The sequence below is a fragment of the Adiantum capillus-veneris genome, chromosome 10 (assembly GCF_014529385.1).
Source record: "Adiantum capillus-veneris isolate H3 chromosome 10, ASM1452938v2, whole genome shotgun sequence".
In the NCBI taxonomy this organism is placed as follows: Eukaryota; Viridiplantae; Streptophyta; class Polypodiopsida; order Polypodiales; family Pteridaceae; genus Adiantum; species Adiantum capillus-veneris.
In genome coordinates this window covers 123,646,975-123,671,488 of record NC_140940.1, presented here as the reverse complement: position 1 = coordinate 123,671,488, position 24,514 = coordinate 123,646,975, and the positions used below count along the sequence as shown (strand labels likewise).

At 44.5% G+C, this 24,514-nt stretch overlaps 1 protein-coding gene across 3 annotated transcripts in view; it reads left to right on the top strand.

Annotated features, from left to right (window-relative positions):
• Positions 1-24,514, top strand: part of LOC147449575 (DEAD-box ATP-dependent RNA helicase 10-like) — an 81,716-nt gene that overhangs the window by 42,502 nt on the left and 14,700 nt on the right. For 2 of the 3 annotated variants that reach the window (XM_086521987.1, XM_086521986.1), the window contains exons 3-6: positions 7,565-7,634; positions 7,747-7,809; positions 7,983-8,057; positions 22,491-22,610. In XM_086521987.1, coding sequence (XP_086378113.1) covers positions 7,565-7,634; positions 7,747-7,809; positions 7,983-8,057; positions 22,491-22,610 — 328 coding nt within the window. The remainder of the gene's footprint in view (positions 1-7,564; positions 7,635-7,746; positions 7,810-7,982; positions 8,058-22,490; positions 22,611-24,514) is intronic. The other variant, XM_086521988.1, reaches the window with a different exon arrangement.

The window sequence follows — 24,514 nt, the reverse complement described above, 5'->3', positions numbered from 1 at the left end:
TGTCGCCGTGGTATCTCTTCAAGATGAAGCATTTATGAATGCAAATATCCGTGCGAGGATTTCTTTATGTCGAGGTGGTTGAGCGTGCACACCAAGTCAACTATCCTCTTGCAGGCGCACCATACTTGTAACCCCCAGTATACAATGTTTGCATTTCCTACGCTCAAGTTGCGCTATCCTACGCGCAATGGCAGGTTGTGCATTTCCTTGAGTGAAAGAAGTGTGCGTGGGTGAAATGCTATCACACACTCAAACGCTATAGAGAGAAGAAAATTTCAAAGATCAGTAGATTAGTGCAAAATTAGAAAGCTCTAATACCAATCTCAGGTGCATGGGAATTGAAATGGTGACAAGATCTAAACTTTACACTTCCACAAGTCTTTGAGAGAGAGAGAGAGAGAGAGAGAGAGAGAGAGAGAGAGAGAGAGAGAGAGAGAGAGAGATCCTTCCATTCCATGCAGCTCATGAATGGTCCGAGGATCAGGTTCTGCATTTTGTGCATGCACAAACTATGGCTCAGCTTCATTTATGGTTGTCTGCTCCGGATGTATTGTCTCCACACTTCCCTTCATGTATTGGTGCTATGGAATGGAGTGATGTTTATGCTTGCTATTCATTGCCTATGATCATTCATGTATCCTCAGATGTGGTGCTTCCTATGTCTATGCGCATTTGGGGTGTCAAAGCTGTAGCATCGATAATGCAATGTAAACAAGCTGAGGTCCGCAGTAGGTGCAATGAGACACCATATTTTAGAGAGGGCTTGCGGGTTGCTTTCCTCCCGCCCGAAGCTCACCCCTTGGATGGCCCAGCTGCCTCCAAGAAGATGCGCAGTTAGTCAGATGCTTTACCAATTCTTTCATGCAGACTATGGATTTACATGTAGTTTCTTGGAATGCTAATGGTTTACAGACTTCTCGGGTAAGAGGTTCACGTAAGCTTTTACTTCGCAGAGATTTACACGCTCATGTAGTAGGCACTGTGGATATATTACTAGTACAGGAGCATAAGATTGCCACTCCCTTTGGTAATCTCATGCCCTCGGGCGCTCACACTTTTTGGGAGCCTGCTCTGGGCATTCATGGACAGAGTTGCGGTGTATGCATTTCAGTGGGGCCACGTTACTTGGCATCAGTTCAGCAGCATGGCACCCTTGTCGCTGGCAGAGCAGTCTATGTTTCTATTCGGATTCGGGACTCTATCGTTGGTTTTATGTCAGTCTATGCACCCACTAATCCTCGGGAGAGAGTTACTTTTTGGTCCTCGTTGGTTGCTGCTCTACTTGCTGTAGACTCCTCGGTTGTTGGAGGCGACTTCAACAACGTCGAGAGCGACTCTGACTGGCGAACGATCACACCTCCAGTTCTATCATCCATTTCTCCCGATGAGTAGCCAGCTTGGGATCGATTTCTTCTAGCTATTCAAGGTGTTGACGCCTGGCACATACCCTCTTTTGGTCACCACCCTGCTACACTTCATTACTCGTGGGGGTTTCAGAGACAGCAGGGAAGATTATTAGAGCGACTTGATCGTTTTTACATTGGCATCCCTGACAGTGTTCTCACCACTGAAGTTTTGCAGCAGCACATTCGTGACTTGTGGTCCACGGGTGCTTCTTATTGTGGTCCCCCTGGAGAGTTCCTTGTCCATTACATTACTCAATCTAGTATTTACTGCCGTGGTCAGACTGCTACTATTCATTGTCAGTTGAGAGTACGCGAGTCTGACCTCCACATTCCTCTTGGTTCCACACAGTGCTTGCTTGAGGAGTTGCCTCAGGATGCTTATCTCGCTGCTAGACAGACAGAGCTCACAGAGGAAATTCGTCGCGTACAGGAGGCTAGGTCTGAGTTTACTCATCATGCTTCAGTATCTCATTGGATAGCTAAAGCTGATCGAATGAATAAGGACTTCTTCGCTGCGCATAAAGAGCGCCCTCCTGGCACCACCCTTCGGACTTTGTGCGATGCTCAGGGAACACTTCATATGCATCCTGATGTTATTCTTGATATGTCTGCAGATTATTTTGAGGCATTGTTCACTGCTGATGTATGCACTACTGAGGTTTTACTTGCCCGTGAGCAGATCTGGCATCACACCCGACGTCGTTGTACAGACACTATGGCAGAGATCTTGTTGGCTCCATTCACACTTGCAGAGCTTTATGCTGCTATCGAGAGTCTAGATCCATCTTCCTGTCCAGGAGAGGATGGCCTCACTAGAGCTTTCTTTTTGACTTATTGGGATGTATTGCATATACCACTGCTTCGCGGTTGTCAGGATATCTTTGCATCAGGATATATGCATCCGGATCTTTGTTCAGGTCTCATATCTCTTATTCCGAAAGGGGGTGACACCACTCAGCTCCGCCAGTGGAGACCTATTACCCTACTTCCTTCGGTCTATAAGATATTAGCGTTAGTGATCAGCCATCGCTTGCGATCGTTCTTACGAGATATTATTCATACTTCTCAGACAGGCTTTGTCATGGATCGATGCATACTGGATAATATCTTCACTTTTTATGAGGCAGTAGAATTGGCCAGATCATCTTTTGAACCTCTCGCTTTTTTCATCCTTGACTTCGAGAAAGCATACAATCGTGTTGAGTGGGAGTGTCTCGAAGGATCATTAGTCAGGATGGGTTTCCCTTCGAGATGGATCTCAGGCATTTCCGCTCTCTTCAGGACTGCCAGTAGTGCTATTACTATTGGTGGTCGTGTCAGTCGCAGTTTTGAGCTCTCTCGATCTGTTCGTCAGGGATGTCCTTTAGCAGCATATCTGTATCTGTTTGTAGGAGAGACTATGTCCGACTTTCTTCGTGCTCAGAGTCATGCATTTCGTGGCTTGACCATGCCAGTACCTTCAGCTCCGGACCTTATCGATCAGGAGTTTGCTGATGACACTATGCTGATGTTGCGCTATTTGCTAGCAGCTCTTGATGCCATGCGGGAGGCCCTGGAGGTTTTTTGCATTGCCAGTGGTGCACGCATAACTGACATAAATCCTATGGGTTACTGGTTGGCAGTGATGACATACCTACTTGGGGGGTAACTGATGGTTTCACATGGCTGCAGCCGGGTCAGACATGCAGATATCTGGGCTTTCAGGTTGGATTTGACTGCAGCAGTTTGCACCCGTACTACAGTCTATTCGCAGGAAGCTATGTCATTGGTCTTCACGTCATCTGTCGTTGGCTGGTCGTGCATTGGTAGGGTATCGTTTTCTCTTTACGGATGTCTCCTTGTGCACCAGCACTCTCTCACCCTTCATCCGATCGCTCCTTCAGATTTGGGTATCCATGCGACGGGCTATCATACGCTCACCTCCCTCATGCCGTGAGGAAATTGAGCGCCAACCTCTCATTTGGAATGATGCAGTTCTTGATTCTTCGGTTAATCCACCCCGTCAGCTTGGAGAGAGGACTCACATTGATTGGGCTGCTTGGGACATTGGCCCTGTTGCCTCTATGCGGTTGTTTCATGAGACACGTATGCTGGATGCAGGTTTTGTGGCAGAACATTATGACATTGGCCGCGGGGTAACAGACAGACTGCTTGAGATTGACTCTGCCATTCCTTCACACTCGGACGCAGTCATGCGAGGCACGGTTCAGATGCCTCCACATTGTGGCCGGGAAGGCCTCTTTGCTCAGAGCACTCTCTTATTAGTTCGTTTAGACACCATGCTGTTCACAGTTGATACTGACTACTCTCAGGGGATGCATGCTAGATTGACATATGATACCACCTCTCCGCACCTTGTCTACCCCGGCGCTCGATGGGAGGCCATACGAGTGGTTGGCTCCCGCGGGAAGCATCCCCCGTTTCGCTTCCGCTGATGCTGCACTTTGGAGGCTTTGGGTGTGGGAGGGTCGTACCCTATCTCAGCTTTATTGGGACCCAGGAGAGTGGCAGTGGCCTCTCTCTAACCCCACCGGTGCACATGTATCATTCTTTGAGTACACTGTCAGAATTGGAAGATTAGCATTGATGAGACAACACCCAGAGCAGCCCACTCGTATGCGTTTCTGGTTACATTCAGGTCTCTCCCATGCCTATCTACAGCAGTTTTGGTCAGCCATCTGGGATTTACATGTGGCTCGTCGTATTTCTTTTTTCATGTGGATGATTGCACATGCAGGACTTCCAGTTGGGACTTGGCTAGCTTCTATGGGTCATGATCCGTTATGTTCTCATTTTCCTTTGCGACTACCTGAGTCACCTGCACACTGTCTTTGGTCATGCTCATCTTCTCACGTAGTGTGGCTAGCAGTTTGCTTTTTACTTAGCAGAGCTGGTGTTCAACATGGATTTCTCACTTGGGGATCTGTCTCCTGGTTGATGCCGATGCCCGGACCGCATCTTTTCTACGAGGGCTTAGACACAGATCCAGCTCTTATGCTTACCTCGACTGGTTATCGGCGAGGGACTTTGGCTATGTTACCACAGATTGCTTGGCAGGGGGATCCTCAGACACGTGATGAAATCTTCTCAGTCATCACTAGCATTGCACTATGGAATGTTTGGAGAGCTTGTTGTCTTCACATTCTCAGTACGGCTCCATAGCTCCTTCCGGATACCCTCACTGCCATTTGGCTGGACATCATTCACACCCTCATTTGGCAGTGGGATTCTTCCTCAGGTACATCTAGAGCAGCCAAGGCTCGTCGATTTGACTTCCTTCGGCGTTGGGCCCGATCTCCACTCTTCTTCACACTTACAGGTGGACAGATTACATGGCATTATGCACCTCCTCGGTGGTTTCTCCTCCACTCATCACACAGGCCACCATGAGATTGTTCTAGTCGAGTTGTTACTATAGTGGCTCTCACCCTTACATTCAGCTTGTACACCCCACGTGATAGGCTATTTTGGCATCCGTTGGGGATTATATTGTACTCAGTAATATACAGCCCTGATTTTTCCAAAAAAAAAAAGAGAGAGAGAGAGAGAGAGAGAGAGAGAGAGAGAGAGAGAGAGAGAGAGAGAGAGAGAGAGAGAGAGAGACACTTGGTTTCTAATTGAAACCAACTCCCACCCGTGGAGTTTGGACTGTACATGTTGTAGTCAACTGAACCAACACACATAGCCATCATGGGCCCAACCAGCCCTCTCAAGGGCCCCCCACACTGTTGCAGATGTGGTATTCGCTTTTGGTTGCGTAAATGGAATGTACACACATGCAATGTCTCAATGTAGACTCTACGGACTCGATGGGGAATGGGACCACGGTACCTCTTCAAGGTGAAGCACCTCTGCTTGATTTGATGCACCTTTGGATCCGTCTCGATGAGGGGTTGCTGACGGCCACCAAGGGGTAGATCTGAGGCTGATTTGCGCTCTCAATGTGAGAGGAATCAAGGGCCGAAAGCTGGCTGTTGCGGCTGCTGAAGTATTGGGTTGTAGTGGAGAAGCTCGCGTTGGCAGAACTGGGCAGGTTCCGACGAGGGAAATGGCTGAAAACTGAAAACTGAAAACTCTGGGCTGATCCACTCTTCTGGGAGGTTGTCGTGATGGAGGAGCAAAAACGCCAAGAGCTAATTTGCAAAATGGATGGGCTGGTGGTCTATGCTGGGGCTAGCTCTCATGAATGAAAATGCTAGCTGATTCGCTGCTTTTATACGACTTTGAATCAAGTCGGGAAAATGTGCACACACGGGAATTTTTTGATGATCGCTCATTATTTTTTGACCCATTTTCACAAAATGACTAGGTTGACACGTTCCTCTAACCTAGACCTACATGTTCGTCATGTCAGATGCTCACCGAAGTGTAATAACATCTGTCAAAACGCTTGTACAAACCATTTATGCAATAATCTAATGGACTTATCTCGACATGTAGGTCCTGTGAACAAGCTCAGAAAATTGCTAGTACGAATCCTCCAAGGATTCTAGACACTCCTATCTAGAGATAGGTGCAAAATTGGCCCTGGAAGTGGATAAAGCATGTCCATGTGGCACATAGAACATGCGCACGTGACATCTGGTCTTCTGGTCTATATTCCTTGGGATATAGACCGGGCAATCTACAGATGATCCTAAATACAAGTCACTAGTTGGATTTCTGCCAAAGAGAGACAATTTTCACCACGATATGTAGCATCATGCTTTGGACCATGTGGAAGGCTTGATGTGCCCACATTTTGGTTTCACAGTCCTCCTCCTACGTCCACCATTGTGACAGATGGCTCTTCCATGAGAGCCAAAGCACGAAATCGTGTATATATGATTACAGCATTTCTGTCTCAAAGATCTCGATAGACGTGATTGCAATATGGATTAGTGAATCGGGCATCTATGAGGTCCCGAGTGGATCTAGATGCGATTGCTAAATACGTTGCTAATAAATCATGGTTTGAGATCCAAATGAATTTTGAATGTGATTTGTCATGTGATGTCCTGCGGTGTCAAGTGATGTCTTGTGATTTGACTGTTGATTGGTACATTTGCTAGATGTGTGTTCCTAGTGTGTCGATACTAACAGTCAGTGTCTGCTAAGACAGTTTATGGCTTCTGTCTGTTTTGCAGGTGTAATCGAGGGTGATTACAATGCTTTCAAGAGGGGGGTATGTCACAAATGGGTGACGTGGCATGGCATGGCCCTGGACATTGGGGCAGCAGAGCGCACACACACCCTCCCCGGCTGGATGACATGCCCGGAAAATCCGCTGAATGCTGACATGGCACTGTCGTACGGACCCTCCGTGTTTTGCGGCACATTTCACGGCTGAGTGCGGGCTGCTTTTGCTATGCAAATTCAGGCTGGAAATCCTACGCAATGGTTGCTTTAATTTCCACGTAAGCTTGGGAGAGAGAAAGAGCTTTTTTTTCTTTTCTAAGTTGCTTTATTTGTGAATGCTTTTAATGGGCAGCTTTTGGGGCTCTTCTTTTGGCATCCCTTGTACACCTTTATAAGTGTGGCTTGGGCTCCCACTTCTCAGAGCATCTGGATGCAGAGTCTTGAGAGTGAGACCCTCCCACTCCCTTGTACTTTGAGCACAGATTTAATACAAAAAGAAACACCGAAAGGGGCGCCAGTCTTTGGGGCCAACATCTCTAGGCACGGAACTCCGCCGAGCTGTGTCGAATCGATTGTGAATTGTGAACTGTTTTGAAGTGAACCTCTGTTGTGTCGCGGTAGAATCTTGACTTAGAGTGTCCCAAGTTTGTGACAGATCTATTCGACGAGAGAGAGAGAGAGAGAGAGAGAGAGAGAGAGAGAGAGAGAGAGAGAGAGAGAGAGAGAGAGAGAGAGAGATCCAAGGACTTGATAATGTGGATCGTTTCAGAGTCCTTAGATGGTCTTATATATACCAACATGCCCTCCTAAAGCATAGAGGCTGTATTTGTTGCTTAGCATAAATGTTTCATAATCCTGCAACGATCCATTTTTTGAGCCACACACAAAGCAATCTCCAAGTAGTAGAAAGCTAAGTTAAAAGGATTTAATTTTAGGTTTTTGTACAATGCTTAAGAGCGATAATCGTTGTTTTTATCAGTTAATACATGTTTCTTTCAAGGAGATTTGAGTTGTTCATGAGATGATTTTGGATGTTTTAGGGAGTTGGCAATTCAGATAGGGCAGCAGTTCGAGGCCATGGGATCAGGAATTGGTTTGAAATGTGCAGTGGTAGGAGATGTACCAGTCTGCTGTTTATAATGGTTGTGTTTGGGCCTTTATAAAGGGGATTGATGTCATTTTTTATGTTGGCATATTGAGTTTACGTTTTGGTCATGTTCAGGTAGTTGGAGGTGTCGATGTCATGTCAGAGATGATTGCCTTGGGAAAAGGGCCACACATTGTGGTAATATTCTTTTGCAATTTGCTGCAATTTTCTATGTTTATGCAAGGATTTCTCTATTGTTACTGTGGAAATATCAGTTGAGAACATGAGAGTGGTTTGCATGTTGTTTGGCGAATACAAAGGGTTTTGATTTATGGAGTTTTCTATGTAAAAACTTTTTCTGTTTTTGACAGGTGGGTACACCAGGAAGATTTGCTTTTCATTTGGCCAATACAAAGGGTTTCAATCTACGGAGCTTGAAATTTTTGGTACATGTCCTACCATTGTGTTTCTGCTAGAAAGTGAAAGATCTCTTGATCTTGTGGAGTCGATGTAATGTATAAAACATGACGCTGCACATCAATGGAAGGAAAAGAAAAAGTGTGTTATTATTGAACAGGGAGTTGCAAAGCTCTCCATAAGTGCTCAAATTGAAAGGAAAGGCATTTTGTAAGCTTGTAATCGCTTATAATTTTCATGAGGTACTTAGGGAGGATATGTAGGGCATGAACAGTTGGTCTTACCATTGTATCTGCTATGTTCTTTTATGCTGCCCAACAAGAGAGTGCGATTGGATCGTGACTAGGCTTGGGTGGCTTGCCTAGCTCTTGTCCAGGTAGCTAGGAGACTTCTTCTCTCCATTTCAGTTTTGTTTCATTAGATTAGGGCAACATTAAACGATCTCACATGTGTAAGGGGGGAGAGGATAATTGCAGAAATTTGCATCCATTTCATGATGATGAACTATGGACCTTCTCTCGAGAGTTACCTGGAACACGGAACAGGAACGACGACGGGCCTCCCTGTGGAACGGGGGAACGGGAAGGGGTTCGGAACGGAAACGGTGCGGAACGAGAGGCTAAAAAAACACCCAAATAATGTTATTTTTAGCGTTATGTGTTTGAATACAAGTAGTACTAGAGTCCTTTGACTCTAATACCCACAAAAAACACGATTCGAAGACCATTCAACCTTATTATGACTTGATTGGGATGTGCGGCGCCCAGAGTACATAGTACATACACAACATTGAACAAACACAATGCCCATACACATTTGTCAATAACATATGTAGTTACAGATTAGAGCTCTCAAATAATTGCAAGAGTAGAAGTCAGAGATAACACTTTTCGCTTAATTCTGGCTAACAAGGCCCGCAAAGGTGCTAAAAAAAACCAAAGGTGACATATACCATAATGAGAGTCGAGACTACAAGGGGACCAAACCAATGACCACAATACCAAAAGACTGAAGGTGACAAATACCATAAAGATGCTAGTAGCTACAAATGTTAAAGAGGGCAAGGCTCAAGCAGCCATACAAAAAGATAAGGATAATGGAAGTCCTAGAGTTGCAACTCTCGAGCCTCAAGACTCAAGACTCAAGACTCAAGAGCCACTAGCCTGAGAGGCCTCCCAATTCGTAGTAGTGGGATGTAAATCATGCAGATCCTCCCATTCCTCATCATCGAGCTCTAGGCCCGACTCGATCTCAGCCACAGATGAAGTACCTGGTGTTGGTGGATGTGCATCTCCACTTGCCTGAGGAGCCTCTTGCTCCATCTCCCAGTGTGTAAAAGGATCTGTCTGTTTGTCTGTACTCTTGCAAAGCATTTTCAAATTTGCGCTGACAAAGACAAGATCATTAGCCTTCTCCACTTCAAGCCGATTGCTCTTCTTGGAAGCAATGTGGCTAACGGTACTCCACAATTGCTCCAAGCATGAGGTACTAACTGACTGGCTGAGAATACGGATGGCCAATCTCTGAAGCTCAGGGCCATCATAGCCATAGTCCTCCCCTCCCACCATAGCACTGAACCTATCTTCCTGCGATCAATCTAAGCATCTGGACTGCTCAATCTAAGCATCTCTCTGTATTGTCTCAACTGATCTCTAACAATGCGTCGCCCATCTTTGTCTAGAACCATCTTGTTTAAGATCTCTGTAAATTGATTCATAACTTCTCTATCCGTCTCTTGCCTTGCACCTTGGAACTCTGGATCCACCATGTACGCGGCCCCGTGTAAAGGAGAGAGGCATATGAATTCCACCTCGAGCTGCAAAGCGCATGGATCTCCGCATATCGCTCTACTTTCGGCTCAAGCTGTGCAAGCTGCTCGATCATGCGGTCCATTGCCTCATTTTTGATCTCCCGAAGACATAGAGTGGGCACGATGGTATCTGGACTGTTATTGACAGATTTAGCAAGCAAGCTCATTTCATTTCAGTGAAGAAGACAGTCAAGCCGGATCATTTAGCGAGACTGTTCATTGCCCAGATATTCAAATTACATGGCATGCCTGCGACAATTGTCTTTGACAGAGATCCCCGATTCACGAGTTTGTTTTAGAAGGCGATTTGGGAGAACATTGGCACACGGTTGCTGTTCTCGTCATCTTTCCACCCGCAGACAGATTGGCAATTTGAGATTGCAAATTCAGTTGTATTGGATTTATTGAAGTCTTACATTTCGGATTAGAACAGTCGATGGGAAAAGTATTTATCCTTGGTGGAATTTGCCTACAATAACACGATACACTTTTCGACAGGTAAGGCGCCATTTGAGATTATTGGAGGTGCTCCGAAGGTTCCACCCTTCCTAAGCACGAAAGATAAATTTTTTGAAGCCGACCAATACACACGGGACTTGGACAGTGCTTTTGCCAAGGTCCAGGAGGCTTTGTAAAAATCTTAGGAAAGACACAAAAAGGCAGCAGATCGTCATCGTCGCATTTGAAATTAAAGGAGAACGATTGGGTGCTCTTACGTTTTGAGAAGGCACGCCTGAGAAAGAAAAAGGGAAAGGAGCGGTTTTTTCAAAGCTTAGCATGAGATACTATGGACCTTTCCAGATAAAAGAAAAGATAAATGATGTCTCCTTTGGATTGAAGCTGCCTGATACTTGGAGAATTCACAATGCTTTTCATGTGAGTCTCCTGAAGCCTTTTAAAGACGATGTGCCCGATGATGGGGAGCTAGATGAGCAACCTGAAGTGGAGGAAAGCGAGGAGATACTTGTTCCAGAACATATATTGGCACATAAAGATAGAAAGATAAAAGGTAAAGCGATAAGGCGGTTCTTGAAACCGGCCCGTGGGGCAGTAGACGTTAGCTTTCACCCAATTCTTCAACACTTGACTTTATGACACAGAGCAATGACTTAAAAGGAACCTGTAACTGGGACTGGAAATTACACTTCAAAACAAAAGCACGGCCAGGAAGCTAGAATGCTCCCAAGCAGACAGCGACACTTGTAGGCCCCAAAGGTTGGCACCCCTTTCGGTATTTCTTTATTCTTTAACAGAGGGAATAAAAACTTGTGAACTTCCTACAAGCTGCCCCGCATAATCCGGGCTGAATTGCACCTGTTCTGGCCCGATTTCGGCAGCATAACTATACTAGGTCGCTTCACAGTCAGTATCCCCACACAATAGATGACTTTCCGGACGCATACGGACACTTTGCAAAACCTAGCGAGAATCTGCAGCACGCTGAATTCTCTGTTTTCTGCCCCGAAAATGCGCCAGATCACGTCTACAACGGTCCCCTCGCGTCCTCAAACCTCTTGAGGGTATTAGGGACCGTTTAGAGCCGAAACCCTAAACCTGCAAAAATACACAGCAGGCTGTAATTCCCTGTTTCGGGCTCCGTTTCGCGTGCTGATCACATCCGTAGCAAGTCCTCGAGCTCCCGCACCTGTAGGGCTACTTGCCCTTTGAATCGGACGAGATTTCTCACGTGAAACCTCTCCGAATTCACCTGTACCTGCGGGGGATTAGCAACTAGCTAATCCAGTACCTGTGCAAGAGGCTCTTGCCTCGGCAATTGTGCATGAACCCACATAACTGTACATTGGTCAAATGAAAAGCCCACTAGCGGGGCATAACATACTGCTCATAGGGGAGAGAGAGAGCAGTGCGTAGCGTGCAGGGCATCACTCCTGGCACCGCACTGTACATAAGAGGGAAAGGAAGCACTCCATAGCTCTTAACCTGTTGCAATCCGCCTGTAGGCTGAAAATGGCGCCCCTTTTGCTGATAACCAGCTCGCCCAGCTCTCCCAGAGTGGCAGATTTGCTCACGAGCTGACACCTCACCCAGTTTCCGACATTGGCCGACTTGGCTAAAAATATCTCAACTGGTGCGTCAGTTGACTTGGCAGCAGAGCAGTAAAATGTTCCCCTTGTCATTCCAGAGCTAATGACGCGAACACATTTCACGGCCCAAAATAGCAGTTTCCTAAATTTTAGGAGATGCTTCCATGGCACTCACACTGGTCATCTAACCATCAATCACCACTTGAACCACATTGAAAAATACAATGTCGGCCAGCTATCAGGTGATTTTCACTCGTAGCCCCACCGTGGCTAACCTTAGTCCATTTGCCCAACTTCAGTGCTCACTGGCCGTCCGGCTTGGACTCTCACTGTTCGCCTCACACCATGCAACTCGGGCATTGGCATTTCCAGAGGGGTGCTTTAAAACAAATCAAATAAAATTCCCCCACAAAGAAATCAACAAGTAAAGTTGTCATAGACTCGTGACAGTTCTTGGTTAAATTCAAGAACTATCCCGCATTGGATGCGAAGTGGATGGAGGAGGAGGACCTGGCAGATACTCCTCAGTTGTGAATCTTTACCTTGAAGCATTCAGTTTAGCATAGTCTACTCCGATAGAACCCCGATTTCAGCATGGGCGAATCTAGTGCACAAGAGGGGAGTCACTCTACTCCTTTGTCAACAGATTGCTCCGATACCTTGATTTGATATAGAGTGACTGATGTGCCTTTGGGTTTTAGGGATACTGTTGAGCTGACAATATTCTATTGTATGACTTTATAACTGGAATTCTCGATAATATGATACTGATTTGTACTTGACTTGTTTAAGTGCAGGAACTGGTAGACGAATTGACTGCAGCATTTCGGTCTAATAAATCTCTATAGACATGATTGTAATAAGGATTAGTAAATCATGTCCGGATTGGATCTAGATGCGATTGCTAAATACGTTGCCGATTAATCATAGTGTGAGATTCGCATGAATTTTGAATGTGATTTGTCATGTGATGTCTAGTGATGTCGTGTGATGTGACTGTCGATTAATACATGTGCTAGATGTGTTTTTCCTAGTGCGTCGGTACTAACAGTCAGTGTCTGCTAAGACAGTTTATGGCCTCTGTCTGTTTTGCAGGCGTAATTGAGGGCGATTACAATGCTTTCAAGAGGAGGGTATGTCACAAACCGGTGACGTGGCATGGCCCTAGCATCAAGTGGGGCAATAGACCGGACACATGGTTGACAGAGAAACCCGGAGAAAGCGTTGACATGCTGACGTGGCAGATTTTCGGATGTTGCGTCGTAAATTTGCTGAGAGTGCTGACATGGCTGGCCGTACGAATCCCCGCTTTTCACGCTGATAGTGTACCGAAATTAGCTTTTTGCGCTATTGAAAATCTACGCAAGCTAATTCTGAAGCTTTTGGGAATAGATGCTTTATTTTTACAAAGCTTTTAAAAGAACAGCTTTTGGGGCTTTGCTTTTGGGCATCCCTTGTAACCTTTAAATTGGTGGGCAGGGCCTCACAACTCAGAGCATCTGGACGTAGAGTCTGAGAGTGAGAACCCTCCCACTCTCTTGTACTTTGAACACAGATTAATACAAAACGAAATACCGAAAGGGGCGCCAGTCTTTGGGGCTAATACCTCTTGGCACGGAACTCTGGCGGGCCGTGTCGGATTCATTATTGTCTTCGCGTATTGTCTTCTCCAAGGATGAGGCAGAACATAGGGAACATCTGCTACAGGTCTTTCAAGCATTGCGGGATCACAAGTTGGTGATTAATGCAAAGAAGAGTGAATTTTTTCTACCAGAGATACACTTTTTGGGACACATCGTCTAAGCAGCAGGAGTGCAGATTGACCCGGTCAAGATTGAGACTATACGTGATTGGCCCGATTTGAAGAATGTCCATGAAGTTAGAAGCTTCTTGGGCTTATGTTCTTACTCCTAGCGGTTCATTAGAAAGTTTATAGAGGTTGCTTCCCCTTTGCATTTGTTGACTCAGAAAGGAGTCCCTTTCTCGTGGGGACCCACAGAGGTGACTGCCTTTCAGCCATTGAAAGAGAAATTGACTACAGTGATGAGCGCGCAGCAGTGTGTGCAAGTGATAGAACACGCGAAGAAGTGCAGGGCTTGTGCTTTGGAGAGGGGCGAAGGCTTGCAGAGAACAGGGCACTAGGGAACGAAGAAGAAGAGGGAGAGTGAGCGCACGATTCTTGAGGGGAAGATTTAGAGTGAGTTATTTTTCTCATCTCTTCCCTTTATTATAAAGTATATGACCTATTTAAAGTTAGTGGCCAAGTTCAATGTGAACTTGGCCAAAGGTTAATAACCTTTAAAACTATACACAAAAGGGGGCCATTTGGGCCTTTAACCCAACAACCTCCCACTTAAAGGCATAAATGGTGCCTTTAAGCTATGTGATTTCCACCATCTGTATGCAAAGATGATGTTGTGCTTTGGATAAGCACTTAGTGAGAGCATCTGTTGGATTTTGTGATGTATGGACCTTAACCAATGTAATAAGGCCATCCTCAAGCACTTATCGAATGAAGTGATACCGCACATCAATATGCTTTGTGCGTGCATGAAACATGGCATTCTTAATTTCTTTGCCAGACATATGGCACTCTGGCTATCACAACCAAGCATAGGTGCCTTGGCAGGCAAACCAAACTCACTGCATAGACGTGCTAACCAAATGGCTTCTTTGGAAGCCTCAGTGGCTGAAATATATTCAGCCTCTGTCGTAGACAATGCAACGATCTTTTGCAATCTAGTACACCATGAAACAACACTTCCTGCAAGAGGTAAACACATAGCCACTTCTGGATTTCCGTGTATCCACATCACCAGCGATGTCAGAGTCACAAAATCCCTTCAACTCCAATGGTCCTTTACTATAGCAGAGGCATTTATTTTTAGTCCCTTTCAAGTACCTCATAATGAACTTCACTGCATCCCAATGCAACCTGCCTGGATTAGCCATAAACCGGCTCACAACTCCCATTGCATGGGCTATGTCAGGCCTAGTAGCAACCATAGCATACATAAGTGAACCACAAGCTGAAGCGTAAGGCACACTTTGCCTGTCATTGGCTTCTTCCTTTGACTTGGGACAATCATCCTTGGAGATTTTGACATATGGCTGTAATGGCACGCCAAGAGGCTTTGCTTCAGCCATGTTAAATCTGTTCAGCACCTTTTCAATGTACTTTTCTTGCGACAAATACAATATGCGTTGGTCTCTTTGCCTTCTAACACACACTCCAAGTATATGTTTAGCTGCTCCGAGGTCTTTCATTGAAAATGCAGATTTTAGTTGTCCTTTAAGAGCATCAACAGTGCTTCTTTTCTTTGCAGCTATCAACATATAATCCACATAGAGCACAAGAATGATAGGGCTGCCATCCTCATAATGTTTAGTATACAAACAATGGTCTGCATGGCTTCTTTTGTAACCATGTTTAAGCATGAAGCAGTCAAACTTCTTGTACCATTGTCTACATGATTGTTTTAGCCCGTACAAGCTTCTATTGAGCATACATACCAAATGTTCCTTGCCAGGAATAACAAAACCCTTGGGTTGCTTCATGTAAAGCTCTTCCTCCACATCACCATGCAAGAAAGCGGTATGTACATCCATTTGGTCCATTTTCAAATCAAGGGCAGCCACTATGGCAAACAATACACGCAAAGTGGTCATCTTCACAACAGGAGAGAACACTTTCTGAAATTCTATGCCCTTGGTTTGAACATATCTCTTTGCAACTAGCCTTGCCTTATACTTGGGTTTTGCATCAACTGTCTTGATTTTATACACCCATTTGTTAGGAATAGCCTTCCTTCCTTTGGGCAATTCCACCAAATCGCAAGTATGATTAGCATGCAAAGCTTTAATCACTTCCTGCATAGCAAGCTCCCATGTCGTTGTGCTCACATGTCTTTGCCTCTTTATACATAAGAGGCTCTCCCTCATCTGTCAACATAATGTAATGCAAAGAGGGATCATATCTACTCACGAGCCGTCTTGGACGAGTAGATCGCCTCACCCAATGATCCACATTATCCGGCAATGGGTTTACATGAGGTGGCATGATAAAATCATGAACAATGGGCTGCTGTAATCATTTTCAGCACCATTTTCAGGCATTGTTTCATGGCTGCAAATGCCCTTCAAGAGCCTCAATTTGCTGCCCAACATCTTCTGGCTCAAACACCATTGGATCATCTACATTTTCAGCCATATGTGGTGCATCTTGAGGGTCAAAAATAGGTCTAACAGGTGGCTGGTCATGCTGAAATTTGACCCTTTTATGGTCATGCTTTGAGGCACAATTGTTTTGAAGCAGCCTTGCCTCATTAAAAACAACATCCCGGCTGCGTATAACCCTTTTGAGCTGAGGTAACCAAATCTTGTAACCCATTTCGCCTTCTTCACCATATCCATGAAGAGGCCTTTAATGGACTTGGCATCTAGTTTACTCCTCAACTCAGGTCTAACATGCACAAAAGCCTCGCAACCAAAAATGCGTAAGTGACCATATGAAGCAGGCTCGCCAGACCAAACCTCTTCAGGAATGTCACGTTTCAAAGACATGTGAGGGGATCGATTGCATATATGGACTGCAGTTTTCAAAGCTTCTCCCCAAAATCCATGAGAGGGATTAGCTGTGGACAGCATGCATCTCACCCTCTCACAAAGTGTCCTATTGAATCTTTCAGCCACACCATTAAAAGAGGGGCTGTATGGCACAATAAGCTCCCTCTTAATGCCCAAATTTTCACAAAATTTGTTAAATTCAGCACTTGTGAACTCTGCCCTGTGCATAGACAAAAGAACTTGGTGGTAGATGCTTTGTCCCAGAAGCTGTTGGTCTTGGCTATTTCCGCAATACATCATAAAAGCTTTGAGGACATGGTCGATCAATACGCCACTGATCTGCAGATGTATTCGGTCGATTATAGAATGGGGAGGTAGTAGCGGGATATTCCATTCGGGATGGCTACTTGATGAAGAAAACAATGTTGTGTGTTACACAATCGTTGAGGGAAAAGGTTCTAACCGAATGCCACTGGCCACCATTTATGGGTCACCGTGGCATTGATATCACCTAGAAAGGTGTGGAGAGATACTTCTATTGGCGAGACTCAAGAAGGACGTGGACGACTTTGTATGCAGATGCTTGGTATGCTAGAAGGTCAAGTTTGACAGGCATAAAGCACAAGGATTGTTACAGCCTTTACCCATTCCTACCCGCCTCTGGGAAAGTATTGCAATGGATTTCATTTTTGATCTCCCGAAGACACAACGTAGGTACGATGGTATCTGGACTGTTATTGACAGATTTAGCAAGCAAGCTCATTTCATTCCAGTGAAGAAAACAATCAAGCCGAATCACTTAGCGAGAGTGTTGATTGCCCAAATATTCAGATTACATGGTATGCCTGAGACAATTGTCTCTGACAGGGATCCCCGATTTACGAGTATGTTTTGGAAGGCTATTTGAGAGAACATTGGCACACGGTTGCAGTTCTCCTCATCTTTCCACTCGCAGACAGATGGGCAATCTGAGATTGCAAATTCTGTTGTATTGGATTTATTGAAGTGTTACATTTCGGATCAGAAGACTCAATGGGAAAAGTATTTGCCCTTGGTGGAATTTGCCTACAATAACACGATTCACTCTTCGGTGCCCGGGGAAGTTATTTGAGATTATTGAAGGTGCTACGAAGGTTCCACCCTTAAGTACGAAAGATAAGATTTTTAAAGCCGACCAGCACACGAGGGACTTGGACACTGCTTTTGCCAAGGTTCGGGAGGCTTTAGAGAAATCTCAGGAAAGACACAAAAAGGCAGTAGATAGACATCACCGCGATTTGAAATTAAATGGACCTTTCGAGATAAAAGAAAAGATAACTGATGTCTCTTTTAGATTGAAGCTGTCTGATACTTGGAGAATTCACAATACTTTTCATGTGAGTCTCTTGAAGCCTTTTAAAGGCGATATGGTTGATGATGGGGAGCCATATGAGCAACCCGAAGTGGAGGAAAGCGAGGAGATACATACTCTTCCAGAATAGATACTGACACATAAAGATAGAAAGATAAAAGGTAAAGTGATAAGGCGGTTCTTGGTTAAATTCAAGAACTATCCCGCATTGGATGCAAAGTGGATGGAGGAGGAGGACTTGGCAGATACTCCTCAGATTGTGAAACTTTAACTTGAAGCATTCGGTTTAGCATAGTCTACTCCGACAGAACCCCGATTTCAGGGCGGAATTTGGGTAGCGGGCTTGCACAAGAGGGGAGTCACTCCGCTCCTTTGTCAACAAATTGTCCCAATTTTTGATAATAGAGTCACTGATGTCCCTATTGGGTTTCAGGGATAATGTGAGCTGATAGTATTCTGCTGTAAAGACTTTAAGATTTGGAATTCTTGATAATATGATACTGATTTGTACTTGACTTGTTTAAGTGCAGGAACTGATAGACGAAATGATTGTAGCATTTTCGGTCTGATAAATCTCTATAGACATGATTGCAATAAGGATTAGTTAATTGGGCATGTGAGAGGTCCTGACTGGATCTAGATGCGATTGCTAAATAGGGTCTGAGATTGGAATGATTTTTGAATGTGATTTGTCATGTGATGTGACTGTTGATTGGTGCATGTGCTGGATGTGTTGCTCCTAGTGCGTCGGTACTAACAATCAGTGTTTGCTAAAATAGTTTATGGCCTCTGTCTGTTTTGCAGGCGTAATCGAGGGCGATTACAATGCTTTCAAGAGGGGGGTATGTCACAAACTGGTGAAGTGGCATGCCCGGACACACTCACAACAGGCCAGAGGCCCGAAAAATGCGGCTGCATGACACGTGGCAGACAACTCGGAAAACCCGCTGACAGACTGACGTGGCATCGTACGGCAGCTCCGTGATTTGCGGCGTGAAAAGCGGGACAAGTTGTACGGAAATTTACTTTTGCATTGATCTGTTGATGACGTGGCAAAGCATTGGCTGAAAATTGGCAGCTTTTGAGACTCAGTTGCTTTCTTTTTGAGAAGCTTTTGACTACTGCTTTTGGGGCTCTGCTTTTGGGCATCCCTTGTAACTTATAAATAAGTGGGCAACGCGCTCACTCTTCAGAGCATCTGGACGCAGAGTCTGAGAGTGAGAACCCTCCCACTCTCTTGTACTTTGAACACAAATTAATACAAAAAGATATACCGAAAGGGGCGCCAGTCTTTGGGGCCAATATCTCTAGGCACGGAACTCCGCCGGGCCTGACTTGGAGTGTCCAAGTTTGTTACAGAGTGAAGGTTCTCTATGTGATAGAGAGAGAAAGAAGACTAACACTGAAGATTAACATTGGAGGGGATCCCAAACTTCCCTCCAAGGGCCCCCCTCTTTATTGCTAGAGAGAGAGTTGCTTTAGATTGCACAATTGCTGCTACAATGGTCCTAGATACTGAGATACTAATGGCGAGAGAATCACTTAAAATACCTCAACTTTATCACACTTTAAAAATTAGAGTCGACACGAGTTCCGTGCCGAGAGGTTTTGGCCCCAAAATCTGGCACCCTTTCGTTTTCTATTTTTATATTAATGCTTGAGCAAAGTCACAACTCCCGTGGGCCCTCTCTGCTCAGCTGCTCTTCAACACACACTGGCCATTCAAACTTAAAGGAAGTTTGCATGAAAAGCTTCCAACTCAAAAGCTACTGGCCCAAAAGCAGCCAATGGGAATCACGGAAATCCGTACAGTCTGCCACGTGGCAGAACGCAAATCGCGGAAGTCAGTAATGTTGCTACGCCAGCATTGTCAACGCAAAATGCGAGCTTGCCGTATAGTTCTGCCACGTCATCAGCTTGTACAGTCTGCCACGTCATTAGTTTGTGACATATAGGCTCACAAAGGTGTTGGAACATTGCGTAGGCTGTCCTAAACCCTAGAAGTAGGAGTTAGCTTGTCCACATGCACGTAGGGTACCAACAAGGAGAGAAAATGGCCAAGTGGACAAGAGAAACCGAGCCAACCAACTGAAAGAACTTATGGAGCATCGATGGAGGAGCTTAAAAATTTTAAGAACTAGAAGCTTGAAGTTTGAGGCTGATTTTCGTAAAACGAGCTGACACACTAACGTGGCAAACAATACGAACGATGAGTTAGCAACATTGTACGGATTTTCCGCGTTTTGCGTTGAATATGCCACGTGGTAGATTGTATGGATTTCTGTAAATAGCGCTGGCTGTTTTGGGGAGATTTTAGCGCTAGCTTTTGGGAGCAGATGCTTTTTGGGTTTAGTGTTTTTAGGTGAAGTGCTTTTGGGCTATGCTTTTAGGCATCCCTTGTACTGTTCATAAGTGCTCGTGGAGCCTCACTCTGCAAAGCATTTGAACCCAGAGTCTGAGAGTAGAGGACCCTCGGGAGTTGTCCTTAGTGGCGAGCCATAATAATATCAATCTCTCACTTGGAGTGTCCAAGCTTGTAACACGTGACAATACTCCTCGGCAAGCCTTTCAAAATGTGCCTTAGAGCCAGTGCCAATGGAGTCTCCCCTTGTGGGTTACGTTGTCAATGGCACGACAAAACGTTGATAGAGCTTAAAAACCGCTACCGATCAGAATGCCACCAACATCACCAGTCTCCTCTTTGTAGCTTCTCCCACGATCAACAAGCACTACCATGTCAAGTCGACAATGCGAAAGGGTAAAACGAGAGAGAGAGAGAGAGAGAGAGAGAGAGAGAGAGAGAGAGAGAGAGAGAGAGAGAGAGAGAGAGAGAGAGAGAGAGAGAGAGAGAGAGAGATTGATTTTCGTAAAACGCGCTGGCAGATGCTGACGTGGCAACATATGGATTTCTGCATTTTCCGTTGGTTGCTTTTAAGCCAGTAGCTTTTGAGTTTGAAGCTTTTTGGATGTACTGCTTTTGAGAGCCCTTGGGGCCTTTAAATATGAATCCAAGGCCACTCCTATTCTCAGTTGGTTGACGAGCAACTTAGCGGAGAGGACCCTCGGACTTTGTACTTTGCTCAAGCGTTTAATATAAAAATAAATACGAAAAGGGGCGCTAGATTTTGGGGCCAATACCTCTGGGCACGAAACTACGTCAGGCCATGTCAACTCTTTTTAACTGTGATTAAATTTGTGAAGTGTTTTAAGTGATATTGTGCTAATTCTTTCTATCTTTTGTGGTGCGTATGCCCTATCAACTACCTCATTTTTGTGCTAATTTTTCCGATTTAATGATTCTTTTAGTGCTAGGCTTCATTATGGCTGAGTCTTCCCCCCTTGATCTTCGAAGTCATGGCAAAAACTCAGTGCGCTGATCTATGTGATGATGTATGCTCATGTGTGTATGTGTGTGGTGTGTGTTGTGTTTGGGAGCATATGTTATTATCTAGTTCTACACCCACTATTGGGCACTGACGACGTTAGTGGGGATGTCGTGGTATCTAGTCAATACAAAGAGCTGATGGTTATATTGTCTTGTGGGTGACTACCATGGGTCTATACCTTGCACTTTCCTTTAAGGGTGAATTTGGGCTTATCCTGAATTCATCTAGGTGTAAGTGTTTTAAGTGATTCTCTCGTGTGTCGTGCCAAATTTACGACTTGGGGTGACCAAGTCTGTAACAGTTTCACAGTCCCTTGGCTTTTGTGAGCTGCTACAAAGAGGTTTTTACAACATTTAGATAATTGGTCAGATAAACAACACTGGACTTGGTGGCTTTCACTACATCGCCCGAAGTGGATTGAGCTTTGGGCAGATTCGTGTAGACTTTATCACTATCCAAATAGCTATACTTTACCATGTGATTAAAGTATCTTTATCCCCATATATTTCTTGTAGTTTGTTATGGGATTTTTCCCCATGATCTCATTGTACACCGATGATCGATTTTTATGTAATGCAAAGGGTCAAGCCCCTCTTTTTTGGCACGCGAGAGCTGCTAAACCAACCAATTGGGAATAAATTAATTATTTGAATACAAGGGGGACTCAGGGGTGACTTATATTCTAACATGGGGGCGTTATTTACCCCCTCTCAGTACCAAGAATCATGTCAAAAAATAGGGAAAATAAATACCTAAACTCAAATATAAACACTTTGGGCCATTCACTTGAGATGCTTTAACTTCAAACAAGAGTTCCATTTGCAAGCAATAGAGCTGTCACTCTGGTCGTACTCTATCTCCTTCAGAGCTCATTCTCTTTCTATAAGTCATTCAAGGTAGAAAGTAGTCGCAACAAAAGACGGTTATTTGAAGTCTTTTATTTTTAGAGATAAAATAACAAGATGGTTCACATATCTTGTGATCCAAACTTTAACAATCAGTGGTGTGTGATTTGTGTGCTTGTAGCTTTTTACAAGCCTACTTTTTTAAGCTAGGAATTTTGGAGTACAAAATTCCAAATCATACTCAAACACACTTGAGGTAACCCAACATTTGCATGGTGAAACATGTGTGCATGGAAAAAACACTGAATGGAGGAGTTATTTCCATTCAGTGTTTTTTCCAGTTCTTCGTTTTTGGAAGTTCTTATATGTAGGTAATTGAAGAAATACATTTGACAAGTCATTCTTTAAATATACTTTGCAAAGAAATCTGTTCCATTAAAAGCTTGAAATTCATGGCAGGTACTTGATGAAGCTGACAGATTGCTTGACCTTGATTTTGAGAAAGAGATGGATGAAATATTGAAAGCAATTCCAAGAGAAAGGCAAACCCTTTTGTACTCGGCCACTATGACCAGTAAGGTAATGACTTTCTTGCATTATATTATAGGATATATGGTCTATAACCAATTGTTTTTTATTAATTAAGTGCTTGGGAAGAGCGTCCGCATGTGAAGACATGCCTGTGCAGTAGGCACCACACAGGCACATAGACATAGCATATATGTTGTAATTAAGGACCATTCGTTTGTTTTAGAAGTGCTTGGGAGAGCTTATGCATTTGAAGATAATTCACATGCATAGACACACATAATATGCACACACATTATATACACATAACAGACATATTACGGAAATAAGTAATTATGGTCCATATTTTGCACATGCAAGCACATACTTACACAAAAAGCTGACAGACGTCATACGTACATTTATAGGGACATGGGTTATGTAAGCGTGTACACGTATTTTTGGTTAGCTACCTACATACACAACATGTGCTCATGCATATACGTATATTGGACACGTAATGCTAGGTTATACAAACATAAAGACATAACGCACAATGCGTGCATGCGTGTAACCGCGCGCACGCGCGCGCACACACAAACATACATGTATGTATGTATGTATGTATGTAAGAGACACATCAACATCCGGAGAGATAATCACCTAGGGTGTATAAGTGGGAGTCTGCCTACAAGGACCACAAGACAAGGCACCTCAGGTGGCTAGGGTGGAGTGTAGTACTCTTTGCACGAGAGCTGTGGGGATAACTTATAGGCGCTACTCAAAACCTAGAGGCTAGATACATGTGGATCAATTTGCAGGTTTCTCAGATGAGAATGATGTACATTGCTTCATGCTACTCGTCACCATAGGGATCCTCTTATGCTACCACAGGCTACACATAGGAGCCAACATACCAAATTGGGAGCGACCTACCAGAAGATACATTCGTGATCCAATGCAGACATGGGGCCGCCACCATATGGATGCCTATCAGAGGCACCATATGGATGCCTATGAGAGGACATCATGTACTTAACTCTGGAGGAAGTCTTCCTCACGGGAGACCTAAATGCCCATCCACAGAGCAACCAATGTGAGATATATGACTATGAGGACATGGAGACGTTATGCACATGCTTCCCTTTCTGTGTATATTCTTCATAACATAAGGCCAAAAAGCTCCTTTAGGTTGCACTTCATCTTCATTATGCCCCTAAGAATTACGTTCTACCTATCCATAAGTTTTTTGTGTATTCTTCATAGCATAAGGCCAAAAAGCTCCTTTAGGTTGCACTTCATCTTCAAAATGCCCCTAAGGATTACGTTCTACCTATCCATAAGTTAAAGCAGCAACAATATTGCTATTAACCTACATTTTCTCATCACCTTTTTCATGCCTCCCTTCCCAAGGTGGGTTCCATAGAGCATAAAAAAATTCAGCAACAGTATCCCAAATCGATTGCTCGCGTGTGGACCCCCCCCCCCCATTATAACAAACCAAGCAGCATTGTATGATATGGCGTGCATTTCCTTATGCATGCTGTGTGTTTCTCAAGTGCTTGTACATGCTTTCTAGGTCTGCTCTTGCGTGCATGTGCAATGGACGAGTATCCGGAGGGCTTTGTACATTCCGTACTAAGCTATGTCGACAGTCTTAGAAGGTCCCACCACAAAACAACTTCATCCCTGTTCTATAGCCCGGTTCCGAGCCGGAACTCACTCTTGAGCCCGAACCCGAACAAATGCTTGTCGAGCCGAAAATTGCATCCGAGCCTCATCTGTCCAGAGCCCATTTTAGATTTGTACTTGCAAAGGATCCACTTGTTCCAAAGCCGGCTTCTTCTTTTCCAACACTAGCACCACCTCCTGATCTTGTTCTCAAAACTATGATGTATATGTTAGCATCATGTAGATTTCCAAGAAGGTGATTTGGTTATATTGTATGTGGTACCTCATTGCTACAAAATTGTGAA